The sequence below is a fragment of the Epinephelus moara genome, chromosome 3 (genome assembly GCF_006386435.1).
Source record: "Epinephelus moara isolate mb chromosome 3, YSFRI_EMoa_1.0, whole genome shotgun sequence".
NCBI lineage: Eukaryota > Metazoa > Chordata > Actinopteri > Perciformes > Serranidae > Epinephelus > Epinephelus moara.
Window position 1 is genome coordinate 41812377 of NC_065508.1, and position 24172 is coordinate 41836548.

Consider the following 24172-nt stretch of genomic DNA (forward strand, 5'->3'; position numbering starts at 1 on the left):
GATTCCACCACAAGCAAAACAACAAAAACTCTCCACACAAGCATGATTAGAGAGGACGTAGCTTAATAAATAACTAAAGTAAAAACAGAACAAGTAAGATAAAGAAGAGAGGAAAAAAAGTAGAAAAACAAAGTTAAAGTAAGCAGGAGCGACTGGAACAGGCTGCATACACCGTGGCGCATGCGCACTAATGAAAAACTTAAACAGGAATATGGTATTGGCAATAACTCCTTTCTACAATACTCACAACTCAAACACTGCTTGAAGGGTAAAATCAACATATCAGACAATAGCCTGGACACACCTCCACTATTCTATCAAATCAAATGTATAACCTATCAGAAAAAAATATTCGCAAAATTGTACAAACTTTTAATTAAAACAGACAACACCCTCCCACGACCAGTCCAAGACTGGGAAAGAGATTTAACAGTTACCATAAACACCAACTCCTGGACACACATCTGTAATAATACCTTCTCAATGTCAAATAACCCCAAACTGCAACTTATCCAATATAAAATTCTACAGAGTGCACCTCACACAATATAAATTACACAAAATGGAACTCAAAGACAATGATAAATGTGCGCAGTGCACATCAAACACTACTGATAATTACCTTCATGCCATCTGGCTCTGCCCACCCATCCAATCATTCTGGACAAACATCACATGTACATTATCTAGAATCATAGGTCGCAGCATTCCAGTCTCCCCATCTGTTTGTCTGCTGGGAGATCTTACATCAGTTGAACCGCCATTGAACAACCCATACTGGTTGCCCTAACAATCGCTAAGAAGGTAATACTCTTAAACTGGAAAGACAGACACAACCTCTCATCATCCCAATGGCATCACCTACTATCTGAACACATTTCAACAGAAAGACAAATAGCATTTAAAAATAACCAAATGGATTCATTTCACAGCTACTGGACCCGATTCATCAATAAGACCAGCCAAACACAAACCAGCATTCATACATACACTGACACATACTCCTCCTCACCTCCGCCTTTTGCCGGTGACACCAATGCCCCCAACCTCTAACCCAATATCTCAACGCTAGATTATACAGACATAAAGATCTGCCAGGACCCCCCAACTCATCTATGGGTTATTTTACTTTGGTTTGTTTGATTTTTTTTTTTCTTTTAATTAACTTAATTTATTTAGCTTTCTTTTCCCTGTTTATCCATTTTTCTAATCAATTAATAAATTACTTTTCTTCCTCAATATAAGCATGGTTAGCACTAGCATTTCTATTATTAATACTGTTGTCATTATCATTATTATAATCAATATTATTAATACTATTATCATGATTGTTAATATTATTATTATTGTTATCGTTATTAGATCACTATTATCGCTATAAAATTACTAAACTCTTAGTGTGATGTACTGTAGATTGATTGCTAATATCATTATTACTATTATTGGCACCTCACCTCCCACCTCCTAAAGGTTGGGGGAAAAAAAAAAGAATAAATAAATGATAAAGGACAAACAATCAAACAACAACAATCTGGGAGTTGTCCCAAAGCAGGAAAAAGGATATATGTTTTATAGATATATAATAATTGTTTTATAACAGGATAAACAAGTATTAAATGCATTATTTTGTTTTCCGTGTAAATAAAAAAATAATGGAAATCCACATGCTTTTTCCGTTTTCTTCTTCAAATGGGCAGTTGGAATAGAAAGTAGACCACAACCAGTAACCAACTTGTGCTTGGCCTTCGTTGTTATATCAATATTATGTGCCCCTACTGCATAGATAGATAGATAAATAATAAATAATAATATTAATAATAAAAGTGAAAAATAATAATAAAAGTGACGCTGCTGTGCCTCGTGCGTAAATGTTCACAGCGTCTCTCTTTATGGGGAAACGCACTTTTGTTTCTGCTGTGGGGTGGGGGGTGGGGTGGGTGCTCGTTGCAAGTATGTGTTAACCTCAGGCAGATATCTTTTAACGTTACAGTCTTTTGTATTTTTTGAAATGATCCTTCCACTGTAGCTCTGCAGAGAAACACTGTACAGGGGAATAAAAGGTGGGAAGCAGTAACTTCATTGATTATTTAAATCTCCAGATACGTCAAGTATATGCGCATTTACGCACGAGGCACAGCAATGTTACATCATTGATTATCTATCTATTTTTTTCAATTCAGTTTTATTTATATAGCACCAAAACACAACAAAAGTCATCTTAGGGCACTTACTTACACATAGAGCAGGTCTAGATAATACTCTATCTATCTATCTATCTATCTATCTATCTATCTATCTATCTATCTATCTATCTATCTATCTATCCATCCATCCATCCATCCATCCATCCATCCATCCATCCATCCATCTAGGCCAAAAGCATAGCTGATGCCAATGTTTTGAGGTGCAGTAGGAGCAGATAATATAGATATAACAATAAAGGCGAAAAACAAGTAGGTTTCTGGTTTTGGTTTAATTTCTATTTCAATTAGCCATTTGAAGACGAAAACGGGAAAAGCACATGGATTTCCGTTTTTTCTCATTCACACAAAAATCAGAAAATTAAAATGATGCATTGTATATTTGTTTATCCTATTACCAAGCAAGTTAAACAAAGCTGTGGACGGAAGGTACACCAATAGTAGCGAAACGTTCATAGCTTGCGTCTAAATTTAACATAATGTTGAAAGTTGAAAACATATAGCATATGAACAAGTTATGGCCTGAGATGTATAATGCTTCATAAACAATGGTAACTTACATGGTGATCTCCTCTGTCAGTCATGTTGATCTTTTTCATTCCTAATCATTTGAGTCTGTGAATGGTGCGTCACTTGGTTGCTTTAAATATTGCCACTGCAAGGACTTGTGGGACGGAATTATCTCTTTTCCTTTCGTAAAGGATAGTCCAGTGTACCCTATGCTAAAGGAGATTAGAAAGGAAGCATTGAAGCACTTTGCCTTAAAATTTAAAGAATTCAACCAGCTCTTCTCAGGGCTGCCACTTAGATACTTCTGGGTCATTTCACTCAGTTAGGAACCTTCCTAAGCAAAAAAGACTATTCGACCGCAACCAAAAGCTCTGGAGAGCTCCTTCAGCGATAGACTGATTCACCCACAGTGTGTGTAGGAACGCTATCGCAGGTCCTTCCTGCCTACTGCTGTCAGGCTACATAACCAGCACTGCTCACAGTAAACTGCACCATGGACACTTTTCACAGTAAACTGCACCATGGACACTTTATGGACACTATGGACACTTTATAAACACTACAGCTGTTGGCTGCTTTTTGCACATACAATCACTTGCACTAGATGTGCTCTCTTTAATCCATTGCTCATTTTTATTCACTGCAAATTATTATCCACTTATTATTATTAGGGCCCGAGCGACGATGAAGTCGTCCGAGGACCCTATTGAAATCATGCTGTTTATCAGGGCCCGAGCGATGACGGAGTCGTCCGAGGACCCTATTGAAATCGTGCTGTTTATTATTATTATTATTATTCTTGCGACATTTCGTGTCCCAATTTCGGCCCTTTCCCAAATTTGAAAATGCTTCTAACTTTCCACATTCGTCCGGCCACATCCGAAATTCGATATTTTTGGGCGGTTGCACATGGTCGGCGCGAAATGCCGAAATAGCGCCCCCTACAAATTTTCAAAATACCCTCCCCATTGGGGTTAGTTTGTCTTAGGCAAACAAAATTTTGTACACACATGTATCATACCAAGACGCACAAAAAAGTCTCTTAACATCATAGTGAAATCCCAACAGGAAGTCGGCCATTTTGTTTTGAATTTTTTCGTTACGGCGATTTCCACAACTTGCATTTGAACGAACTCCTCCTAGGGATTTTGTCCTATCGACTTCAAAGTTGGTACAGATCATCCTGAGAACATGCTGATCAAAAGTTATTAAAAGCTTTTCTCTATGTCAAGGGACGTGGCCGCTAGGACGTGACAAATTTTGGCGACTTTTCGTTTTCTTGCCATCGAATTTCGAACGGCTCTCCTGCCCACATACTTGATCTCAGCAGCTTCAAACTTGCTGGACATGATGATGGCTCCGCCCCGAACGCCCCGATATGTTAATATCCCACCTTACTCATAGCGCCCCCCGGTGGTAACAGGAAGTGACCAGTTTTTACTTTAACATGTACTAATGCCACAAACTTGACCGCATCAACTTCATTCCACTTCTAATGCATGCAGAACAAGTTGGTGAAGCTACCTTATGAACGCTGTGAAGCTACGTCTAATGGTGTCCATGTGGCGGCGTGGTGACTATCGATCCCTCGCCACTAAATACGTTTGGCATTTTGATGGCTTCAACGACCTCATCTCCTCATGAAAATGGATACACAGGTCAAGAATGGCGAGCTCTTGCATCTGATAGGGGTGTCGCCCATGGGGGGGACAAAATGCCTCTATAGCGCCCCCTTGAAATTTTCAAAAACCCCTCCCCATAAGGGTTTTTTTGGAGTTGGAACATAAAAATTGGTACACATGTGTATATTGTCCAGATGCACATAAAAGTCTCTGGCACCAATGGTCGACTCCAAACAGGAAGTCAGCCATTTTGATCTTGACTTGTCATTTTGGCGTGATTTCCACATGTTGTATTTTAACGAACTCGTCCTAGGGATTTCATCCAATCGACTTCAAATTTTTTACAGTTCATCCAGAGACCATGCTGATGAAAAGTTATTAAAAGCTTTTCTCTATGTCAAGGGGCGTGGCTGCATTAAAAGCTTTTCTCTATGTCAAGGGGCGTGGCTGCTATGGCGCCTCCCCTCGCCACCATATACGTTTGGCTTTTTGATGGCTTCAGCGACCTCATATCCTCATGAAAATTGACACACAGGTCAAGAATGGCGAGCTCTTGGATCTGATAGGGGCGTCGGCCATGGGGGGGACAAAATGCCTCTATAGCGCCCCCTTGAAATTTTCAAAAACCCCTCCCCATAGGACCCCTCCCCATAGGGTTTTTTTTGGAGTTTGAACATGAAAATTGGTACACATGTGTATGTTGTCCGGACGCACATAAAAGTCTCTTGCACCAATGGTCTACTCCAAACAGGAAGTCGGCCATTTTGATTTTGACTTGTCATTTTGGCGTGATTTCCACATGTTGTATTTTAACGAACTAGTCCTAGGGATTTTATCCAATCGACTTCAATTTTTTTTTACAGTTCATCCAGAGACCATGCTGATCAAAAGTTATTAAAAGCTTTTCTCTATGTCAAGGGGCGTGGCTGCTATGGTGCCTCCCTCACCACCAAATATGTTTGGCTGTTTGATGGCTTCAGCGACCTCATATCCTCATGAAAATTGTTACACAGGTCAAGAATGGCGAGGTCTTGCATCTGATAGGGGCGTCGCCCATGGGGGGGACAAAATGCCTCTATAGTGCCCCCTTGCAATTTTCAAAAACCCCTCCCCTTAGGGTTTTTTTTGGAGTAGGAACATACAAATTGGTACACATGTGTATGTTGTCCAGACGCACGTAAAAGTCTCTTGCACCAATGGTCTACTCCAAACAGGAACTCGGCCATTTTGATGTTGACTTGTCATTTTGGCGTCATTTTCACATGTTGTATTTTAACAAACTAGTCCTAGGGATTTCATCCAATCGACTTCAGATTTTTTTTACAGATCATCCAGAGACCATGCTGATCAAAAGTTATTAAAAGCTTTTCTCTTTGTCAAGGGGCGTGGCCGCGATGGCACCTCCCTCGCCACCAAATACGTTTGGCTTTTTGATGGCTTTAGCGACCTCATCTCCTCATGAAAATTGATGCACAGGTCAAGAACTGCGAGCTCTTGCATCTGACAGGGGCGTCGCCCATGGGGGGGGGAAAAATGCCTCTATAGCGCTCCCTTCAAATTTTCAAAAACCCCTCCCCATAGGTTTTTTTTTTGGAGTTTGAACATGAAAATTGGTACACGTGTGTATGTTTTCTGGACGCACGTAAAAGTCTCTTGCACCAATGGTCTACTCCAAACAGGAAGTCGGCCATTTTGATTTTGACTTGTCATTTTGGCGTGATCTCCACATGTATTTTAACGAACTAGTCCTAGGGATTTCATCCAGTTGACTTCAATTTTTTTTACAGATCATCCAGAGACCATGCTGATCGAAAATTGTGCTCTCCATGTCTGTAGGTCAAAGGGCGTGGCTGCTATGGTGCTGCCATTTTTGATCCATCGCCATGCATATTCAAGCAGCTCTCTCTCCCACATGATTCATCCAAACTGCTTCAAAATTTCTTTACATGATAAGGCAATCTTGCTCATGGCGCCCTCTTGTGGAAACAGGAAATGCCATCTTTTATACTGACAATCACCAACCTCAAGCTCCTGACCTAATCATCTACTTTTTGTGGCCACATGACGATCAAGTCGATGAATCTCCACAGTGACACATGTATCCTGTCATGTTGCAGGCTGCCGCGGCGGTGGTGGCGACTTTTCATTCTTCGCCACGGAACATCAACTTGGTATAAATCCTTAATGCATAATCCGATTTGCTCGAAATTTCACGTGTGATGAGGGTCCACCCCTGAACGCACCTGGCCACATCTGGTTACGCTCGTAGCGCCACCTGGTGGATGAACGAAACATTGCGTTCTTTTGCTCCTGCCAGGTTTTTTCTCCCTTCTCTTTTTGCGCCACAGCCCCCATGTGCCTCAGGCCCCTACGGTTGCATGGGGGAGCGAGGGCCCGATCACAGCTGCTTGCAGCTGTAATTATTATTATTATTATTAGGGCCCGAGCAGGTCACAGACCTGTGAGGTCCCTATTGTTTTTCTCCTGATTATTAGGGCCCAAGCAGGTCACAGACCTGAGAGGTCCCTATTGTTTTTCTCCTGATTATTAGGGCCCGAGCACCTAGCGGTGCGAGGACCCTATTGAAATGCAAGGTTTTTTATTCTTCTTCTTCTTCTTCCTCCAAATGAATTGCCTTTTTGGGAGGCTTAACATACCCGAAAAGTAATGAACTTTGCACACATCTCAGAACTGGTGAAAAATTTGATATTTTAAAGTTCTCGTGTGCGGGTTCCAAAAAATGGCTCAGTAGCGCCCCCAACAAAAGTTTGAGGAAACAGCCCCTGATGCCAGTTTAACCTACATGTATGAAACTCGGCAGGCTTATGTAACACTCCAGGACCTACAAAAAAGCCTCTTGGAGGCATGCTCTAAACCCAACAAGAAGTCAGCCATTTTGAATTTACTGTGCAATTTTGATGCATTTTTGGCCATTTCTAGGGGTCATAAATGAACAAACTAGTCCTAGAGATTTCATCCGATCGACTTCAAACCTTGGTCTGTCCCATCCCAAGACCTTGAAGATGAAAAGTTATCAAAAGCTTGAGTTCGTCAATGCGTGTGACCGTGGGATGGCGTCAAAGTTAGGGGTCTCGCCACTAAACAGGAAGTAGTTTATAACTCCAGCATACATGGTCCAATCTTGCCCAAACTTCACAGGATTGATGACAGTCCCGCCCTGAACACATCTACATGTCAGTAATTAGAGATAAATATAGCGCCCCCTACTGGCAACAGGAAAGGTCATGTTTTAGACTTTAATGTACATCTCCTACAGAATTGACCAGATCCATCTCAAACTTGGTGAAAAAAGTCATAAGACGTTGATGGCGCTTTATTGTGGAAACTGGGAGTTTTCGTCGAAGGGCGTGGCTACGGCCTGGTGGCGAACTTTGATGTTTCGCCGTGATGATAAACGTTGCTGTAACTTGACTCCACGTGGGAATATCTTGCCAAAACTTCACACACATTGAGCCCAGTTTCTTCCTTCAGGGCTCTCCACCGAGGAAAAGCGACGCCAATACAAATCCTTGTTTGCCACCGAGGAAAAGCGACGCCAATACAAATCCTTGTTTGCCTTCTCTGTTGGTCACTTTCCTTCTTTGCTAATAGACCTTCAGCCAAACGTCCAGGCTTTTTCTTTGTGGTAGGATCCACTTCTGAACCGTGTCTCGGCCGCTTCTCTGCCATGTTGCTTTCTCTTTCTACCTGCGCTCTACCTCTTGCTATGACACTCTCCGCTCTTCCTCCCCCTCCCTTCTTGTTGTGAGGAGGCATTTCCTGTGCGCCAGCGCAGGAATGTCGCCGATCGACCCGCAAACTAAAAATGATATATATTGAAAAATACTGCGAGATGTGAGAGGAGCCGATCAGCTTAATCAGCATTGTGTCATCTCCTCTAGTAGTGGCTTGGGTGAAACGGACATTTACGGACCAGTAGAAGTTACGCACAATAGCTTTAATCAAGAAATACATACTTCTGATGTTGATATCCCCCTCCACCCCTCTCCTCCCCTACTAGGGTAGTGGGGAGTACGCTCACACGAAGCGTTTGAATGTGGGAAAACAAGCATATCAAGCAAAAATGGTGCTTAAACACTTGTTTCCCGCTCATGTCCTTCATTATTAAGTCATCACACCAGAATTCATCCACATCCATCTCTTTGGAGCTGCCAGGCGGGTTCATTAAGGCCATCTTTCACCACTCGTTATCTATTGGCTGAAAGCTGTCCGTCAGCTATGTCCAGAATGCAAGGCACAGCTTGCATCAGAGGGAACAGAGATAGATATAGTGATTGTAATTGTGCACAGCTATGTCCAGAATGCGAAGCACAGCTTGTATCAGAGGGAACAGAGATAGATAAAGTGATTGTAATTGTGCGTCAATCGCAACGGCAGGAGAAAGGCACATGATTTGGGTTGAAACGTTTCCTAATTTTCACACAAGCAACTTGGAGAAACATTTTACATCGCATATGAAAGTCTGTGACAACAGCAGGTTGCAGCTTGTGCTTACCGAGGAGCTGCATCACACGTACGCCCAGGTACGTTGTGTTAAGTGGTAGTTTTTTATTTGCCTCGTCTGTTGGGTCAATCTGGGCGATGTCTTGGTGGAGAACATAGCTCCTATCCATGAAAGATAAAAGGATGTCCTTGTGCGTTTCACACATTGTTTTTCTCAGAGTTGTTATTTTAACCCTCTCGCTTTGAAAATGCTCATTAACGTCTGTGAACTTAGGCAGAACCCAGTCCAAGAAGTGAAAATACAGTCGCAGCGATTCATTATTCAGAACTTTGAATATTTTTTCTGCTGGATTCAATCTGGCATCCAGCCACTTGTTAGTGAAAAAAAGCCGCAGAGCACTAGAACTGTAATGTCCGACACCAATTGAACGCTGCAGCAGCGGCAAAAAGCTTTAGCCTCGTTCCCAACAACAGGTTGAAGCCATGCCTTAAACGTAGGGTCTAACTCATGGGCAGTGTGCGATAAAGCTGCTGTGCCCGGCAGGGTTGCTTTGTCAGTATCTGTACAGCCAGACTCTTTTCTTTTAGTGCTATGTTCCTCTGAGTTCAAAGTCATGTTCACATGTTCTTTCCAACGCCTCTTTCAAGTTTGTTGCCGTGCCAGTGCAGCTACGCAAACAAACATGAGCTAAGCGCTGCTAATGTGATTTGCAGTGAGAAGGGGGGATACGCCAGCCAAACAAACATGGGGATGAGCAGGAATCAGTGTCTGGTGATGTGTGGGTGTTCACATAAATCAAAACAAAAGGACCACTTAAGATATCTGCAACTAAGGGATTTTTATGACAGGGAAATAAAGCTTACTGTAAATTTGGATGAAAATGGAATGATTAGAGTTTACAAATCAAACAGATACAAAATAATATTTACATTATATCAATGTTTATTAGAGAGAAGAGGAAACACGACATTTCATTACACCCCAAGTTCAGAGCAAATACAACAATGTTGGAAAAGATGTGGAGCAATAAATATGCAATAAATACTCCTACATGTGTTTTGGCACTGTCCTGAAATTGCACAATTTTGGGTAAATATTCATATGGATATTATTAAAATTTGGGGTCATGATATACCTAGATCATGCATGGTATTGTACTTAGGCAATATTGCAGGAAGAATTGTGTTATGACAAGACAGATACCTATGGAAATCTTGTTGGTAGCCTGTAAAAAGGCCATCACAAAGAGATCGCATAAAGCAGAATCATTAACACAAGTGAAAGAAATCAGAATCAGCTTTATTCGCCAAGTAGGTGTGTACATAAAAGGAATTTGACTCCGGTAGACTTGCTCTCAATGCACCAGAATTGACATATGTAGAGACAACAGCCTTCTGAACTCTCCCAAAACCTAGATTGTAAGTAAATAGACAGGGATGAGATGGGCCCCCGGTTTCACCTCATTCTTAAGGAACTCTTTCACCGTCATCCTGGCATCAAAAGTGATAAAGGTGTCAATTGGAAACCCTCCAGAGCTGAAATTGCGGATTAACATCCTGAAAAAAATCCAGCGTTTGACAACACAGCCAGATTAACTGCCACTATAACTATAACTATGATTTTAAGTTCACCACATCCTGTCCTCTTTTTGTCACATCCATAGAAACTACCCCAGCCCCATCTGACTCACACCCGGGTGAAGATGAGATAAGAAAAACAGATACTGAGTCGTAAATTCAGTATGCATTCCTGAGCAGAGACCAAGTTTCTTTTGTAACCAGCTTGAAATGTCTCTTGAAAGTAAAACTATACATTTTATCCATGTTCTAACATTGTAACTGTGCAAAATCCTTGTTTGTTAGTTGAATGTTTTTTTTCACTCTTGTAGGTCATAGTATTAGTGAGTTATAATTTCATGTGTTTTATCCCTCATTTAGCATGGAGTCATACTGCCATCTTGTGACGATAGTTAAGAAAGGTTCCCATAAGGAATCCCATATTATATTTTGAGTTAAAATATAGTTGGATTGATTAATCAACTTTCTTTATTAATATGTGCTTTCTCCTTTAGTATTTTGATGCAGTGGCAGACTAGTTTGTAGTGTTTGTGCAGGAAACATTATACTTGTGTTCCGCTGATATATGCAGTATAATAATCACATTAAACTTAATTTGATGTTAAGAGCCGATTTTGACCATAATGGGAAGAGTATGATATGATTTGATATGATATGATACGATACGATACGATACGATATATGATATGATATGATATGATATGATATGATATGATATTTATTTATTTAAGTGTCATGCACTCAGGTTGCCCAGCCCGCATGGGCTTATAAGACACTCAGCAACAAACAGCCTTGCATGGTGTATAAGCAAATAAACAAAAACAAAACAATATATATATTACAAAGCTCAGATCAAATATACAGCATGTTTTTTTCTCTTTTCCCAGGCTTTACAAATGAAGTTGGCTGTATGGAATGTTCCTTTTCTGAAACATAATTCAAGTTTTTTGTAATCATCCAAGTAAAAGAAGCCACTGTATAACAAGCTCATTTTCTCAAAAGGTACATGTCTAAATTCATTGGACAGAGGACAGAGGACAAAAAAACATAAAGTGAATCTAATTTTCAATCTGTTCTAAATCACAGAGCAGGCAAAGTCTGTTCTTCAGGTATACCACTAAACCTGCCTGTCTCTATGGCCAGAGGCAAAGTACCTGAACGCATATATTTTCTTCAACATATTCTTCTACTGCATATATATTTTATAAGACAATAAGTTCTTAATTTGGGCATATGCCATATTTCTACCAACCAGAATATGTTTTTAATTTATTGAATATTGCAGCGTAATCTATTACGTCTAATCTATTACGAAATATAAATGACATATCACAAATGGAAAATAAAGATTTCACCTCACTGGCATATGCCCATTGGTCCAACAGCCCATTATTCCGACAACCCATTGGTCCGACATCCCATTGTTCCGACCATATTAATCATTGTTCCGAAGTCCCGTTGTTCCGAAATCATCATGATGCCCTGTGGTTAAGGTCTGGTTAGGTTTAGGCACAAAAAACACTTGGTTGGGGTTAGGAAAAGATCATGGTGTGGGTTAAAATGAAAAAGAAAGTGGCAAACACATAAGCCGTGAGCCTGCTTCGCCTCAAGCCTTTCCCAGCTGACCCAGAGGCAGTCGCGGCGTACCATCAAGGCAGAAATACGCCCGCAGGTAGCTGTTCAGCACCGCGGAGAGCTCCCCACACAACCAGGACCCCAGAGTTAATAACAGGAGGTTATGGTATTTCATTCTCTCCTCTCTATGACACTTGTATCTCGACCAGTAGCCTACTTTTGTTGCATTTGCTGATCCTCTATGGTACACAAATATAATATAGCCTAGTATAATCACATATCGGAACAACGGGATGTCGGGCTAATGGGATGTCGGACCAATGGGCTGTCGGACCAATGACATGGACCAACTGGCCCAAGGAGATACTTTTGATGTTTCCCAATTGAAAATCTTTCTAGTCAGCCTATGTGCAGACATATTTACCAATCTGTTTCATAAAGGAAGCATTTCACATTTATGCCTGACATTTGGCGGTTCCCACCCCATGTCTCCACAAATGGCTGCTACTGATGTATGTTTATGGACTCTCAAAAAGGAGAGAATAGCCCTTTTTTGAACTGTGTTAGATTTGGTCTGTTTGTTAAACCCCCTGACCCCAGCTGCATAGTCTGAGACAGGACATACACAAGACTTGTACAATTGGGTAAATGACTTGAAACCGAGGTCTCTACCGTTTTTAACTTTGCTCAGTGCAGAGCCCAAAGCTCTGCCAGCTGAGTCTGATAGAGTGACTATAGCTGGTTTGAAGGTCAGGTGTTCATCTAATGTCAGGCTAAGGTATTTATACTGACAGGTCAATATTTGTGATCCAAAATTAAATGCAAATGAACTTCTCTGTACAGCCTGTTTTCTAAAATGAACAATTTGCATTTTTTCCTGATTTATCACAAGTCTCCATTTCCAACACCAATCTGAAACATTATTTAACATATTCTGCAGATCGCATTCAGCTATTAAAACGCCCACAGTCATATCATCAATTTTAATACCAAAATTAGATTATTTGATGTGAATAGCCAGATTGTTAACATAAATTGAAAACAACTTTAGGGACAATACGTCAGCTTGTTCCACCCCGAATAGTGTGGAAAACCAGCCTGTTCTGAAGTCATTTAACTGCACACAAGCAGCAGGTTCTCGATAAATAGACTTAATTGCTGTATAGAGTTTACCATTTATTCCTGATTTTATGAGCCTGCACTCCAACAGTTCTCTATTGACCCAGTCAAATGCCTTCTGAAAATCGATGAAACATGCAAATGTTGGATTGTTTTCTTTAAGTCTTGCTCTGATAATAGAAGTGACCGAGTATATGTGGTTTATACAGGCCCTTTGTTTCCGGAAACCATTTTGCTCATCTACCAGCAATCCTGACCTTTTTGAAAGACCAACTAATCTATTATTTAGTAGAGCAGAATATAGTTTATAAACATTAGTAATAAGGCTTATACCTCTGTAGCTAAGTGGTGCTTTGGGGTCATTTCTAGATGACTTAGGGATAGGCTTTATGACTGAACAGGAATGATGCCATGATCAAAACAAAATTGAAATAACTCAAACAGAATTCTAAATAATCTTGGAGACTTCAGGACTTCATAAGAAATCTCATCTATTCCAGTTGATTTCTTTAATTCGGCCATGTCAATAACTTTTTTAACTTCCTCTGTAGTAAAGTTCGCATTCATATATAAATTACAACAACAAAAGTCCTTGTTCATTTCATCCTCCAACACTGACTTTGTGTCCAATATAGTCTTAAGAAAATTATCATCGAAGGATGAGTGATTACTACCAGAGAATAAATCGCCAAAGTCCTTTTCCCATTTCTGTAGTACCACATCGATGTCAAAGCTATACTCACCAGTTTCTAATTCTACCTCCATGGGTATTTCCATTTTCTTCCTATGGCCCAATTTTTTGATTTCATCCCAGAATTTCTGCAGGCAATGTGTTCGTAACCGTTCAATATATAATGAGTGGCCACAATAAAATTTACGTTTAACCTTCCGTAGTGTTTTATCGAAATTAGCCTGGCAATTATTTGTTTTTTTAACTCAGCTCTCTAGTTTTTGATTTCACATTTAAGATAGCTCTTTTCAACTGTTCTTAGGATATTCTAAAGGTTTTGTAAATCCTGATTCCAATAGGGCTTACATGTTCTTTTAAACCCTTTCTGGGATGGCCTACTAAACCCATTTCTACCACCCTTATTTAACTCATTATATAAAGAGTCACAAAAAGCGTCATACCAGTCATCCATCTCATTTTGATTCCTTTTATGCGACAGTTGATCTCCTCTAAAATATTATTATCTCAGTGGGTATAAAAACATTAAACTTAGTACAATTCTTTAAGGGGCGGCAGCAGCTCAGTCCATAGGGACTTGGGTTGGGAACCGGAGGGTCGTCTGTTCAAGTCCCCATCCAGACCAAAATACGGAGCGTGGACTGGTAGCTGGAGAGGTGCCACTTCACCTCCTGGGCCCTGCCGAGGTGCCACTTCACAAGGCAGCGAACCCTCCAACTGCTTGGAGCGCCTGTCATGGGCAGCCCACTCTGACATCTCTCTACTTAGTGCATGTATAGGTCCAGTTTGTGCATGTGTGTGTTTGGACCTGTGTGTAATTGACAACAGAGTGAAAAATTGAATTTCCCCTCTGGGATTAATAAAGTATATTAAATTAAAAAATTAAAAAGAAAAAAAAATTTAAACATTTGTGATGAGAAATCATATAATCCACCACTGCCCTCCCTTTAGTAGAAACCGGAGTGAAATGATCTATTTCTGTGGATATTCTCCTGTTGAGAACACAGCATTTAGCATCCCTTAAAAATTCTACTAATATCTCTCCATAACTATTTACAAAACTATCTATATTATTTCTAGGGGGCACATCATCTACATCTGTTATACAATCATTTCGTTTGCCAATACGACTATTAAAAGTCTCCACATAAATAGACAACATCCACATCAGAAAGGCTGTACATCTGGGCTAGTAAATAACTAAAGAAAGAATTTGAAACAAAAGCTCTGGAGGATCCTTCAGGAGGCATATAGCAAGTGAAAACTAGAAAAACAATAATCAGATGTCTTATTTTTAAATCTAATTGCCATTAATCCCTCCATTGATTTATCAATTATGGTGACCACATACCGTTCAAATAATATTTTTTTAACGAAGAAACCAACTCCTCCGGACCCTTTAACAGCTTTAATGTGCGTTTTACAATTATGACCATACCAAGTATACCCGCTCATTTCCACAACTTGATGGCATATTAAATGTATCTCATTTAATGAAATAATGTCAGGGTTAAACTTTAACAGTACTTTCTTTCTAAGGTCACAATTCCAGACAGTCCATCCATTTATGTTCCAGTGCACTAGTGTGAGTTTATCAACGTCAGCGGGTTGGGCTGTTGCCCATTACTTGCCGGGACTGTCTCTACTGTGAGGATGATGCGGGGGGCTTTGTTTGTCATTGGCAGCAGCATCATATGTATGGATGCGTCTCATAAGCCGCCCGTTCTTAGCCAGAATAAATTCCTTTCCAAGTGGTAGTTCTTTAAGCAGAGTTCTGAAGTTGAGGTTGATTAGTCTCTCTGCATGTATCTTCGCAGAGTTAACGTAGACATTCTTAAATGTTTCATTTTCCCTCAATCGCTGCTTGCGTAGTAGCACAGCTACCTTCTCCTATACTGATCGGAGCTCCACTTTGAATATCCCCGGCCTTCGGCCCCTAGGTGTCATCTGCTCCACATTGATCACCTCAGACACTGGTTCACAGCTTAGACCCTCATCCAGGAGTGTCTTAACTCTCTTCATCACATCTTCTCCCTCAGTGAATGCGAGGCCTTCGATAATAAGTGAGATATCTGGGTTGAACTTGATGGCAGGACGTTTCGCCTCATTCATCTTTAATTCCAAGTTATCGATCGTGGCAGAAATTTGACTTCCGTCAAGATCAAAACTTTCTTGGATTTGTTTTGCAGCTCTGTCCAGTTCCGCTTTCGGTTCGTCCCGATTTTCACTGATAAGTTGTTCCAGTCGCTACTGTTCAGTTGGCATTCAAGTGAGTTCTGCATACCACTGATCTGGGTATACGTCTCACTGATCTGTGCTTTGAGCGTCATGAACTCCTGTTTGTGTGACTTGAGCTCCGCCATGAAAGCGTTGCAGTCACTCATTTCGGCTTCTTTCTTGTCTCTATTTCTCGCAGACGGGCGACCTTTGTCGGTCATACCAATCCGTTGTACAACACTGTATTTACAGCGATTTCAGACTTTTAAACTGCACTTAAACAGCACTTTTTAAGCAAATTTGTTTTCTCTAGTACTCACACACCATGCAACGCCAGTGCATGCGCACCCACTATGTGTCACAGAGTATGTGTCTATCATGCGTAACATGTTAAAGTATATAATCCCTTGCCTCAAACATGCCCACTCAAGCTGGTCAGATAAAACTATTGAGCTCGGCACATCTCCGCACTTTTTGCTTTTTACTTTCTTTCTTTCCTGTTACTTTTCTTTACTTTTTACTTTTACCTTTTCTTTCTTTTGCCGTCCCTCCTTCTAGTTATACTCTTTATGCCTGAACCCGTTATGCTCTTAAACTTGGTTCCTGGGTAACCCTTTCTTTTCTTACAATCGAAATTATTTTAAACTTTTAAATTTTGCTCAACACGTCCAGGATTGTTTTGTCTGTCCTGAGGTTTCTTTTTTTTTGTCTGTGCTTTCAGTAACATTATACCTGAGGCGACGAAACCAGCCGATTGCAACATTTTTCCTATGTGTTGATAAGAACTTTGATAATAATAGTGAACAGCTGGCGAGATTGTTTTCAACCTTATTATAAGCGAGTAGCCACAGCTAAATAGATAAGCTACTGTTCGACCTGCAACTCCATCAAAGATTCATCGCATCCAGCGCAGCCAGACACTTGCCACAGTGGTTCTTTTGCCAAACCAAGAGACTTTCTGCAGTCTAAGAGAACCGACGTTTGAGGGCAACCTAAAGGACCCAATTTATCTATAATCACATACTCTCTCTCACTATTGCCAAACTATATAACTGACAAAAGTGTTACCTCTTGTCTGAATTCATTTATACATACTGTTGGTTTGTGTTATTTCATATCATCCTCAGTTTCTATTCATTTACTCAGTTGTTGAACATTTAGCCTAAATAAATCTTCATTTATCGCCAAATCATTGTCTGTGAATATTTCTTTTGAGCAGGAACTAAGATCACTCTATAGAGAATTCATAACCCAGGTATTGAGATTGATTCATTATTGATAAGTGTATTGACAAATTAATAATTGGTTTTCAAAGTTATTAATTTGATTAGTCGCTTCCCTCCATAGGAGGGTGGTGCCCCTAAATTTATTACAAGTGCAAACATTTTCTAAAGGTATTGCTCCTACACATAAGTACACAAATTTAGAGTCGTTAAGGTCACAATGTTCGTCACTGACCCACCTGGCCATCATGTGAGTCGTTAGGGTCAGGTGGGACCAGGTGGGACCGGGGTTGAATGGGTGTGAAGTCGTCTTGGAAGGGATCCCAAGACTGCATTGTAGGTGGGTGATAAGTGGTCACCCCCTCCGTTTAACGATGGTTGTTCCAGCTTGACGTCGATGGCTTCTTTTATTCTTCTTTCAAACCATCTTTCTTCCCTGGCCAAGATGTGAACATTGCTGTCCTCAAAAGAGTGTCCCTTCTCCTCTAGATGTAAGTGGACAGCTGAGTCCACAAGCGCATGGCACAGCACAGGAGAGCCAGCTCGTCAGGTTGAGACCACCTGACTCTAACGACTCACATGATGGCCAGGTGGGTCAACGACTCACAATGTGACCTTAATGACTCTGAAACTAAGATCTCTCATGTGACCCCTATGACTCTGCAAGGGTTCACACCCACACAGGGTTTAAAGCCTACAACTCTGTACCAGTCATTTAGAACTGAAGAAGCTTCTTGGATGAGAGGCAAAACATCTTCAAGAAACCCAAGCAAGTCCAGTTGCCTACCATATAGCAATTATGAAAATGTAAAAATATACCTCTGTAACATGATGTGACGTGGCATGGTGATGGAAAATGTAATGGTATGTACAAAGACTGAGCTAAGTGTTTGAAAGCTTGTTCTGATTAGTAACACTTTGTTCCCTTTAAAGGTTGCCAGTCCTGTGTGGGATGTTAACGGACTGGTGGTGCGTTGAGGCTGAAGGAGCATGGTGAAACACCAACCCTTACAGGTCTATGAGAAACAGGTCTTTGTGTCCTTTGTCACTGGGATCTATGGTTGCCGCTGGAAACGCTACCAGCGTTCCCAAGAAGAAAGCTCCACGGTAAGACTGATAATTAAGTATGGATTGCATGTTAACCGATTTTGTGGAAAATTCAAAAATGATTTTAGTACTTGTTTTAGTACTAGTGCTACTATTTGAGTAAAATATTTTTTCAATACTTTACCCATTTCATTTAGCAAAAGAAGCCAAATGTTAAACATTAAATTTATCTTCTTTCTCTATCTTCATCCACCTGAATCACACCCCTGCACCAAGCTAGAAAGAGCCAGATCACTCTGCTTGAGCCTTTACTTTAGCTCTGAAGTTAATCAGTCATTATGCAGAAACAGAAAGAGATAGCAGATAAAGAAAGGGTGTAATCTTTCAACTGCTTATTACACTTCAGCTATTGTAGCTGTAGTAGGTAGGAGGAATACAGATCAATGGTTATTGAGTTAATCATGGGTTTCAAGTTTCAAGAATCTTCATTATCCCCTAGGGGCAATTAGTTCCACAGCTAGCAGTTAACAAAACAACATAGATGAAATGAATCCTTCAGTCTATTTGTCCTGCATCTCAGCAGCAGATATCTGCGTCCAGACAGAAGCAACCTTAACTCTCCATGAAGCGTGTGGTCTGGATCTGCCAGGATCAGTCTCGCCTTTTTCACCAACCTCACCTTGTGCAGATTGATGAGGTTGCTTAGGGTTGTGCCAGCAATTTTACTGCACATCCTGACAATTCCCAGTTGTTCCTGTTCTTACATGTTAAAAGTCCGAACCAGCAGATGTTCAAATTTATTAAAGACTGGATAAAACAAGAATAAAACATTCTCATAAACGTAGAATCCACATTAAAACCACGGAGCTTCCGATAAAAATACATCCGCTGATGAGCCTTCTTACAAAGTGAGTCCGCATGGGCTTCAAAAGTCAGCCTGTCACCAAGAACAGTTCCCAGGCATTTATACTGGTTTACATTTTCAACATTTACACCAGAAATGACCACAGGTAAGGTAACTGTACTGTTCTTTCTAAAATCAATAACCAGTTCGCCAAACTCCGTCCATCACTCACTCTGGCAGATGCAGAAGAGCTGGTCCACGCCTTTGTCTCCTCCAGGCTGGACTATTGCAGTGCACTCCTCATCGGGTCCCTAGGAAGAGCATTCAAAAGCTCCAATACATCCAGAACAGCGCTGCTAGGGTCCTGATGAGGGTGCGAAAATTCAATCACATCACTCCCATCCTCAAAACTCTCCACTGGCTCCCCGTCTCACTCTGTATTGAATACAAGGTCTCCCTTCTCACCCACAAATGTGTCCATGGAACTGCCCCCTCCTACCTTAAAGACCTCCTCACTCCTCAGACATCATCAGGCTTACTCCGCTCCTCCTGCACCTACCACCTAAAAACCCCCAGGACCAAGCTCCACACCATGGGGGATCGGGCTTTCAGCTCTGCAGCTCCCCATCTGTGGAATGCCCTACCAGAGCACCTGAGGGCACCGCAGTCTTTGGACACTTTTAAACGTGGCTTGTATGATAAGAGAATGTTGGGACCTCAGCCACATGTTTTAAACAATAAAGAGGCCTTAACAAAAATAACCAGTCTAAGAACAAAGGATACGTGAGAGCAGCCAGGTTCAGGTAGAGTCAGACGGAACCCCCTCTGACGTCACTGAGACTTTAATTGCAGCTGCGTGCTTACCCACCTCGCAATCCCTGAGTGACGAGTTGCTGGAAGGAAGCCAAAGCTTTCTGTGCACAAGTTACTGCTAGGGAGCATCTCAAACGTTTGAATTCAACCGACCTAGGCCGCCCTTTTGTTTCTTGACTAGCTGGATGAGGAAAAACTCTTTTTCTTTTTGTTTTTAACACTCCACGGAGAACCAGAGGAACGCCATGCAATCCAGCCGCTCCACAGCATCTGCAGAGTTTGGAGAAACCCCCTTTTCTCCCGAGGAAGACGGAGCCACCGAGGCCCCGCTTCTTCAATCGAGTCGACTCAGCTGATCCCTCTTCATCCCTCCATCATGACCAATATTTAAATTAAAATGCATTTGCAGAAATGCTTTTTCATTTTAAGAATATGGCTGCATTATTTGACTCATAAATAAAATTAATAATCAATCAACCTATTTGCATTTTCTTCTTCAAGACTGCTCATTCTTTTACTTAAAGCCTCAATGTGTAAAAATGGTGAGTAACAGTGACATCAGCGGTCAAATTCTAGATTGCAGCACTCACTCGCTCACCCCTCCCGTCGGGTAAGTAACGGTGGCCTCGTAGGACAAAAAGCCTTGCAGACAGCAGAGATGGCATCATCCATGAGTTTTTCGAGTTTTTCAGGAGTATCTCGCGATGAGGTGAATATTTATTTAGGAATCTAAACCATGTTACGATATGATATAGCTTACCAGTGAGATATAGGTTATCTGTGAGATATATGTTGGGAGTGTTTTATTTCTAATTGTTTTGGTAACACGAGTAAACATTAGCACAGTAATGCTAAAATAACACGTTTTATGTGATAGTCACGGCACAGTGCAGCAAATATAGGTTGGTACGATGATAATATATGCGTTTCCAGATGGGTTCTTCCACAGGACACAGGGACAGGAGGAAGAGGAAGAGGGAGAGGGAGCAGAGGAAGACCAGGGAGAGGAAGGGGGCGAGGGGGTAGAGGCGGTGCAGGAACGGCCAGGCGAAGAGATAACATTAGTGTCTCGGCTACCCAGAGGGAAGAGGAGGAGGAGAGGGTGGCAGCCTTTGCAGCAGCGCGAGAGGAATCAACAGATTAGGCTGTAGGCTAGGCTCACCATTTAGCTGTAGCTCTGGGATAACATTAGCCAAGGCTACGATAACGCTAGCACGTAAACGGAGCCGTCACTCGAACTTAGATGAGAGGGAAAAGTAGTTGCAAACATGAAGCCAAAATGATTTTAAAATATCAGATTGAATTTACCTGTCGAGCAGAGACCAGGCAACCTCCGCATCCCTGGTGAAATCCTTCTCCTTCAGGAGTTCTTTCCACCTGGAATAAGCAACGCCGAAATTCACTCGCATTTTGTCCCGTACTCGCATATATGATCTTTTTCTTTTATTTGGTGGCATGGTTTCCCTCTTACGGGGCAAAACATATTTGTGGTCCTCCATTTATAGTGTGACAGAATCATAAAACTTGCCGTCTCCAGTGACGGCAAGTTCTAGGTAAACGCGAAAGGCGAAGCGTGTATATCCCTTTCAGCCACTGTATTCAAATATGGCAACGCAAGAGGGCAGCCTCCAGCAGACCGCGCCCTGCTAAGCCTATGAGAAAGCTTCCATTTGTATGTGAATTGCATTACACTTTAATAAATATATATTTATGAAAGCAATTTGCTAATAAACAAACACGTAAATTACACATTGTAACTTTAATTAAAATGAAAAAGAAAAGACATTTGAGATTTAATTTTCAAAATGCCTCAGCAAATAGATACCAAAATTCAATTTGAAATGTAAAATTTGAAAATTAAAATGCATTTGCAGAAATGCTTTTTCATTTTAAGAATGTTGCTGCATTATTTGACTCATAAATAAAATTAATAATCAATCAACCTATTTGCATTTTCATTTTCTTCTTCAAGACTGCACATTTTATGCCATAATCAAAAAGAAAACAAAGAGGACATTGCTATTTCGTTTTCGTGGTCTGCCTCTCAAAATAGTGCCCATAATTCGAAAATGATTTGGCAATCTGAGCGGCGCAGGAGAGTGACGTCAGTAGCTGCTCTTCTTTAGCTCCGTGCTGACCGTGCTACACATCTAATACGGTAGGGGGCGGTGTGCACATTTGATATATGGACGCATCACAGATCATGGCGCTCCCTGAGATTGTGCACTGTTAGAATTAGCTGCTGATGGCTGGTCGTCCTCGTCCCCTTTGAGGCTCCACAGCATCTAGTCGTTCCAGGACTGAAGAGAGGTTAGCTAAGGCAACCTCATTAACGTCTGAATCTGTGACGGCAGAGTATGCAGCCAAGCTCTCTATGACCTGCTCAACTCCGTCACGGGCATCAGACTCAGATATAATATTAGAATCCACCTGGGCAGCTAATTCTAACAGTGCATCTTGATGCATCCAAATTTTTTATTTTTTATTCACAATATATGTTTTCTCGCTACTTGCTGCCTTTAAAACATAACATATTTGTAGTGATCCATAATTAAAATAACACACAGTGTTCTTCCTACCTGATAACTTGATTGGCAAAGCAAGTCAATACAGTTTCTCTTCCCCGGTAACTTGACTGGAGTTGGCAGGTGAAGCAGTTAAACCATCCCCCTGTCTCCTCATACACGTGAACACATGAAAAACAGTGAATTTCCCCTCAGGAGGATTAATAAAGTGAATAAACTTAAAAAAAAAATAAACTAAACTTACACAACATTCTGCAAAAACAAGGCTCACTTTGCCAGGCTAGCATTAGTACTGTGCAGTGGCAGCCCTTGGATGTACAAGCAAAGTGTTTTCTAACTAAAAATCTGTGTTCAACACCTCTCCTCAACAACCAATGCTATTTTTGCAACTAGACTGTCGTTAAAAAGTAACTTAAGTCCATTCTCTTTCACTAATACACATTTACACCTTTCATTTTCTTCAGCTAGTTGCACTCCCTCTCTTTTCGTACTCCTGAGATTCCTTGCTGTTTCTTGTCTAATGCAACACAGTGCTTGGATGACACATACACTCTTTTAGAGTTTACTGGACATATACTATCAGTAGTCCATCAGTAATAAAAACACATTACACTGAAATTTAAAGGGTCCATTCCTCTTTGTTACATAAACCACTGCATGAATACAATTGCAGTGGTACAGGTTGTACTTGTAAGATCGAGAAATTTTATTAATATGCTAAGAAAGAGTGTATATACATATTTAACTGACTGTATAATGAAAGCTTGAGAACAGAGTTAACAGTCCATGTATTTTAGGTCTATGCAGGCTTCTTGTAGATTTAAGAAAAGAGAGTAGATGAAGTGTGTGCAGCCATTGGCTTACAGTGCATAGTGTGCTGCAGAGCAAAACAGAGGCTGACGCTAAAACAATACAATCCTGCTGACAGTGCCCCGAAACCTGACCTCACCTCAGGAATGCATGACCTGTTTTCCATTGTGTGGTTCTGAAGGCCAGAAAATAGGCCAGGCTTTATGAAAGGCAACACAGAACTACACATCAGTAACTCAAATTTAAATGTAATTTTAGTCATTTTAATCATGGATCAATTATGGACTCCATTTATACCCTGAATATCCCCTCAGGTTATTCCTGTCCTACACACCAAACAACGGCGTTTGGCTCTGTCATAAATTAGTCCATTTATTGAATGTGTGAGGCAGGCACTGATGATGTACAGACCAAGAAGAAAAAATAGAAGCATACAGCTGCCTCTTTCCCCTCTCCGTCTCTATTTACAAAGCTTTATGTAACCACACAGACAGTGCTTGCACATAAGGAGAGAGGTTAGCATTCATCCACTGAAATAAATCCCCTGCTGATATTAATGACTAGTCCATACCCATTAAGTGCACAGTTGCCCACGTACAGTTTCACATGGTGTGTGGTTGGGATAGAGGTCATAGGAAATTGCAGATTAAATAGTCATCTGAACCCATTAAGAAGAGCAATGTATTCAGACAGAGTTTTTGTGAATTTGATAGTACGATTGCAGCCACAGCGATCGGTCGTAATTTAGCAATTTTTCTGTTGTTATAGCGCCACCCAGTTGCCAATTAGAGTTCAATCAATCAATCAATCAATCAATCAATCAATTTTATTTATAAAGCCCAATATCACAAATCACAATTTGCCTCACAGGGCTTTACAGCATACAACATCCCTCTGTCCTTTGGACCCTCACAGCGGATAAGGAAAAACTCCCCA

General features: G+C 41.0%; 1 protein-coding gene across 6 annotated transcripts in view; it reads left to right on the top strand.

Annotated features, from left to right (window-relative positions):
* Nucleotides 1-24172, top strand: part of gdpd5a (glycerophosphodiester phosphodiesterase domain containing 5a) — a 157267-nt gene that overhangs the window by 42565 nt on the left and 90530 nt on the right. For all 6 annotated transcript variants that reach the window (XM_050035688.1, XM_050035685.1, XM_050035692.1 and 3 more), the window contains exon 2: nt 18131-18304. In XM_050035688.1, coding sequence (XP_049891645.1) covers nt 18188-18304 — 117 coding nt within the window. In that variant the 5' untranslated portion in view covers nt 18131-18187. The remainder of the gene's footprint in view (nt 1-18130; nt 18305-24172) is intronic.